Source organism: Dendrobates tinctorius, unplaced genomic scaffold, assembly GCF_039654945.1.
Source record: "Dendrobates tinctorius isolate UK_male_01 unplaced genomic scaffold, ASM3965494v1 ptg000022l, whole genome shotgun sequence".
NCBI lineage: Eukaryota > Metazoa > Chordata > Amphibia > Anura > Dendrobatidae > Dendrobates > Dendrobates tinctorius.
The window spans coordinates 53615895-53621894 of record NW_027361690.1 but is presented as its reverse complement, the minus strand read 5'-3'; the positions used below and the strand labels follow the sequence as shown (position 1 = coordinate 53621894).

The window sequence follows — 6000 nt, the reverse complement described above, 5'->3', positions numbered from 1 at the left end:
TTATTACCCTGAGGTAATCCGTCTTCGGACGGTGCAGGCACCCTAGCTCCGTTCGCCTCGTCTGGGTGAGGAGAGGGACCGTCCGCCACCACGCAGTACCGCCGTCTAGCGTTGGTGTAGCATTGGGGCCACACAGACTAGTCTTGTGCCTCTGTGCAAGCCCATGGTTTCGCTACCTAGGGGTGGACAGGGCTAAGTCTGGCATATTGTCCCACGTCGCGGGAGAGCAAACGTGGAGGGACACTCGCACATGGTCGCCCGTTGATGGTTTGGGGAAATCGGATCCTTTCAATAGGATGCGTTGCCCCTGTCATATCTTCTCAAAAAGAAAAAAGAAAAAATAGATGTCTGGGGAAAAGTCCAAGAGATGTCCCTCGGTGCGGGAAAGGATACGCGGAGGCGATACTCGCGCGTGCTCGCCCGTTGATGTTTGGGGGAGATCGGACCCTTTCAATAGGGTCTGTTGCCCCTGTCTCCTCTTCATAGTAAGAAGATATAAAAAAAAAAATAGTCTGGGGAGACCCAGACTGCGTGTACCTCCATTAGACACTAAGCAAAAAACTGGTTTCCGCCCGCTATCGGGGCAAGGGTGTATGCGGCGGAGGAGCTAACTTGTTTTTTTGTATACTTAGTGTCGGCCTCCAGACGGCAGTAGCACAGAGTCTCTGTGTCCCCCAATGAGACGAAGGAGAAATATGATTTTTTTATTGTACGGCTGTCCCACTAGTTAACCCCTTTAGTGAACTTCTTAAAAATAAAAAACAAAGCAAAAAACAATGCTTTATCATCATACCGCCAAACAAAAAGTGCAATAACGCGCGATCAAAAAGACGGATATAAATAACCATGGTACCGCTGAAAATTCAAAGTTGGAAAATTGCAACATTTTCAAAATTTTTGCCAAATTTCCGTTTTTTTTCCCACAAATAAACGCAAGTTACATGAATGAAATTTTACCACTAACATGAAGTACAATATGTCATGAGAAAACAATGTCAGAATCACCAGGATCCATGGAAGCATTCCAGAGTTATTACCTCATAAAGGGACAGTGGTCAGAATTGTAAAAATTGGCCCAGGCATTAACATGCAAACCACCCTTGGGAGTAAAGGGGTTAAAGTGTCTCAGTTCTTATAAAACCAGTGAACCAGAACATGTTTCCTCTAGATTGGTTGCCACTCTTATGGTCTGTGCACATGGATAACGGAAATGATTGCTCATTCTGCTGGTTGCTTCTTTTTAGAAGACGTTCCCTACTGTATATAGTTAAAAAAACACCAACTGCAAAAACTACAAAAAAGACACCTGAGGAAAAACACTGCTTACGTTTTCCTACAGTGTCTACCTAGAAAAAACTATGTGGGCATGCTGGCATCTGTAAAGTGCTATGTACATGTACGCTTAGGAATAACGGAATATGTGTTACTCTCCTCCACTATTGGCCTGAATTTAGAGGGTTAATGGGAAATATAGAACCAATCTTCTCATGTTTTGTGTCCTACCCTTGAGACATTTATGACGTGTATCGTATTGATATGCCATTACTATCACCATTATAATTAGATTCAAAATGACATTACTCAATTTTATATTTTTATTTATTGATATTTTTAAATTAAGCATTGAAGGAAAGGATCAAGAGATGTTCTTGAAGATGCCTTCGTCTTTTGAAGATGTTTTGTGCTGGTCAGAAGGCCACAAGTAGATGTACAAGTCCTTCCATATAGGTACAGCACTGATGGTGGACGTGCCGCACTTTCTTCAGGGCTCTAGATGTGGGGGTCTTCTGTCCATGCGATGTCTCTGGTGCTCTGGGGATAGCAGGCAAAAATGCAGCTTTCTCGGACAGCGCGAGCAGCCCTGGAGAATCCACGCCGACACGATGATATCATCCGGCGGAAGATCGAACCTATGAGAAAAGATGTAAAACTCATGTAAGTAATGGGACTCCATTTTAGAGGATACCACTGTGGTGTCACAGAGAGGACGGTAGAGGGATGTTCTCCATACATGGGTAAGGGGATCATTGTCAGTCGTCATACATGTGACAATCCCACCACTGACAGATGACATCTGGTCCACATGAATTCTTCTCATTGACGTTAGAAAACATGGAGCCTATTGTCACACTTACCTCGCCTCCTTTCCCCCTCTTCTACTATCTCTGTTTTTTGTTGTTTTTTCAATTTTCGTGCAGATTTTCTTCTCTTCTGAGCAGGAGAATCTAATCAAAAATTCAGAAACAGATATTGATGATAAACTTCTATAAGATTAGCTTTGTACCTTTACAGATTATGCAAACTGATTAAGGCCTGTTTCACACATCATTTTTTTCCCGTCAGTCAAGATCCGCCAATTTTTTTTAAAAACGGAACCGCCAAAAAAGGGGCGATCCGTTTTTTACACCCATAGACTTACATTATTGGCGGATCTTGACTGACGGTCGTCCATCACACCCGTTACTTTACGGATCAGCCAAGATTTTAGTGGCTCCAGAGCGGATGAGACGGACCCTGCAACATTTTTTTGCAGTGACCGTCCGCTATTTTCTCTCCGGGAAGCATTTTAACCCTTAACTACCGTCTCGGGAGCAGCTAAAATCTCTCTCTCTCTCCTCACCGGCACCAACCTCCCGATCTTGAATACCGGACCGGCCTCCCGCAAGCGATCGCGCCCATGGTTGGGGTCGCCTGGCCTCCCGCGAGATCGATGGGGACGCCCGGCCTCCCACGAGATCGCAACCATGGGGACGCCCGGCCTCCCGCGAGATCGCGGCCATGGGGACGACCGGCCTTCCGCGAGATCGCGGCCATGGAGACGACCGCGGGCACTTTAAATCAAGCCGCATTGCTTCTTCCACAGATCCGTTCTCCTACGTGGTCCAATGTCATCCGACATCGCTAAACGGAGACGGATCAGTTTCTTTCCACCTTTGGCGGATTTCAGCTCACCGCCGACGACGGAGGTATGAAACAGGCCTTAATATGCACCTGCAGCTTCTCTGTGTGTCGCCATGTGGGGTCTCCCAAAGGAAATATGTCCCCTTATTAACATGACATTACTTGCAGCTAGCCACAACAGTTAGATAAAATGTCAGAGTAACTTCTAAGAGGACCTGTCACTAGGTCAAAAGTGTCCAGGATTCACTCTACTTTATTTCCACTGATCCCTTGACTATTCTGTTTCTTTTAGATTTGTTAAAATCCCCCATAGGGTTCTGAAGATTTGGGCCTTTTTATTTAGTGCTAATTGTAATTATCTTTACCATGGAGGCGTGACTCACAGGTAATTTTTGCCTGTAAACATGCCTCCAGAGAATCCTGTGAGCCACGCCCAATTGGTAAAGACCGTAAGTGTTAGCACTAAATAAAAAGTCCCATATCTCTGGAACCATATGGGGTATTTTAACAAAACAAAAAACTGAATACTAAGGGGGACAATGGGAATAAAGAAAATAATTTTCTGAGTCTTTAAGAGCTGATCCACATTTTTTCTTTTTTATTATAGCTTATAATAGTATGGCCTATAAATCTGTACATACCTGACAATGAGAGCGAGGATGACTCGCTGATTTTGTCACCATCAAGTTTGGAAGAAGACTCTCTCTGCCTGTTTGGTAGAAGAAAGACAAGTAAATTCAAAGTAAAAACAATAGAAAAATGGAAGAACATCTGTCTGTAATCCCAATTCTACCAGAAGGAATAGAGTGTAACTAGTAATATTGGTCTGTAGTGAAATGGAAATGAATGGCTGGTCACATTGATCAGTTATTACTACAGTGATATCACAAGCCAGACCCACAGAAATCAGAAATCATTAAGAGCTGGATGCTGGACCTATATTTGTGTTCTCGTGTCTTATATTTGGATCTGAACATATATCAGACCTAAATCTCATGATAATAATCTACTCACATGTCTGAGCTTTTTTCGCTATTCTCTGGGAAACACTTTGAAGATAACATATGCTCTTCTACATTGTTCATCATTCCGGTACTTTTTGTATATAGCTGAAACAAGCAGAGAAATATAAAATTTGTATGGAGTTTGTATGTTCTCCCCTTGTTTTTGTGGGTTTCCTCCATGTACTCCAGTTTCCTCCCACATTACAAAGACATATTGATAGGGAATTTAGATTGTGAGCCCCATCGGGGACAGTGTTGATAATGTGTGCAATTTGTAAAGCGCTGCGGAATATGATAGCGCTATATAAAAATAAAGATTATTATTATTTATTTTTATAAGATATCTTATATTTAAACTTTTTTCTAATTATAGGTTTTATACATTTTATTGTCCACATACTTACTTTAGAAAACCTTTGAGAAGATGACACAAAATTTTGGACGTCTGGACAGTCATTGTCCTCACTTGTGTTCTCCTCATCTGAATCCATATGTTGGTGTTTCTTAAAGCTAGCTGCAAAGTACAAAAGTTATAAAAGATTATTAGTATAAGACCATGGACCATGCTATCACTAATAATAAGGGGAAATAATTGACACATAACATGAAAGACAAGACACACTGCAGTTTCAGGCAGATGACGTCTCATTTTACTTACTATTAAAGTAGCAGGTGTCCTCATCTGATGCTAGATCAAGACATAATAGGGGCTTCTGACTTGGAAGGTTGAGAAAATTTAAGCTACATAGAAATGGATGAATTTTTATCTCATTTGCTCCTCCTGGAAAAGGAAGACAAGAAAGAAAGCAATACAGTCATTGTCAAAGAAGCTGGTCCAGATCTCTATTGTTTATATTAAAAACTGACGATGTAATGTAGCCGACATGAAGGAATTGTACTGAAAGTAGGAAGAAAACCTCAGTGCTGATCCTCACAGACACAACCATTTGTCTGGTCAGAGAGGTATAAAAAGTCATTAATAATATTATTATAATATTACCTGTCCCAAGTCTCTGTGCTGGATTTTTTTGGAGCAGCCCAGTTATCAGGTTCCGAGCATCATGTGGAGCAATGTATTCATTATATCTCCAAGTTATGTCATCTGTTATATAAAAAGCAAATATTACAGGAAATTCAACCTTTACATTTATTTTCATATAAACCATTTTCCTTAACAAAGCTAGAAACTAAATCACAAAACCAATTAAACCAAATAACTGTGACATCACACAGCATTCAGAATATTTTACTTACCCCTAATGACACTGAGTAAAATCTCCCTTTGGGAATCTCCATAAAATGGTGTAAATCCATAAAGAAATTCATATAGGATGATCCCTACTGACCACCAGTCAATAGGCCTGCCATATGCTTTCCTTAAGATGACTTCTGGAGCCATGTAATGAGGGGTGCCACCAGTCTGGAATACAACAGAATAATTAGATGATGATCAATAAATATAAATGTGATACATAACATCAATCGAAACATTTTCTAGATGAGAAATTATCAGAGAAGGAGAAAGAGATGAGATTTGTGAAGTAGAAGGTCCGGTAAGTAAAGCTGACCTCATTATCATCGAACTCGCTGGTGATGTCCTCAATTGGAGCTCTGTAGATGTCTGATGTTGGTCTCATGATGCCGAGTGTTGAAAGTCCAAAATCCGTGACTTTAATATGTCCTGTTGATGTTATCAGGAGGCTGTGAAAGAAAAAAATGAAGTTAGCCCCCAGTAATAACCCATATACTGTAAGAGAAACTTTAAACTTCTTCCCCATTATTATACTATAAGGGTCACTTACTTCTCAGGCTTCAGGTCTCGGTGGACCACACCATAGCTGTGCAGGTATTCCACAGCAAAAATCGTTTCCGCAATGTACATACGGGCCAGGGGGACAGGAAAACGACCTATGTCCTTTAAAAGATTGTCACAGCCTCCTCCTACAGTAGAAAGCAAATGTGACAGGTGAGGGTTTGTTACAATGCAAATTACACATGATTAAGGTGAAAAAGAAATAGGCGGACACATTGGGGCAGGATCTCATACAAAGAGATGGACTGAATTATACAGTGTGTATACTGTGAAACAGTGCCC

At 41.4% G+C, this 6000-nt stretch overlaps 1 protein-coding gene across 1 annotated transcript in view; it reads right to left on the bottom strand.

Annotated features, from left to right (window-relative positions):
* Positions 1–1581: 1581 nt before the first annotated feature.
* The window catches only part of DET1 (DET1 partner of COP1 E3 ubiquitin ligase), a 155272-nt gene continuing 150853 nt past the window's right edge, over positions 1582–6000 (bottom strand). Inside the window, exons 12-21 of the mRNA XM_073568713.1 lie at positions 5708–5846; positions 5474–5606; positions 5160–5325; positions 4906–5007; positions 4564–4686; positions 4310–4419; positions 3916–4010; positions 3543–3610; positions 2136–2225; positions 1582–1910 (exon numbers count right to left, since the gene is read on the bottom strand). Coding sequence (XP_073424814.1) covers positions 1771–1910; positions 2136–2225; positions 3543–3610; positions 3916–4010; positions 4310–4419; positions 4564–4686; positions 4906–5007; positions 5160–5325; positions 5474–5606; positions 5708–5846 — 1166 coding nt within the window. The 3' untranslated portion in view covers positions 1582–1770. The remainder of the gene's footprint in view (positions 1911–2135; positions 2226–3542; positions 3611–3915; positions 4011–4309; positions 4420–4563; positions 4687–4905; positions 5008–5159; positions 5326–5473; positions 5607–5707; positions 5847–6000) is intronic.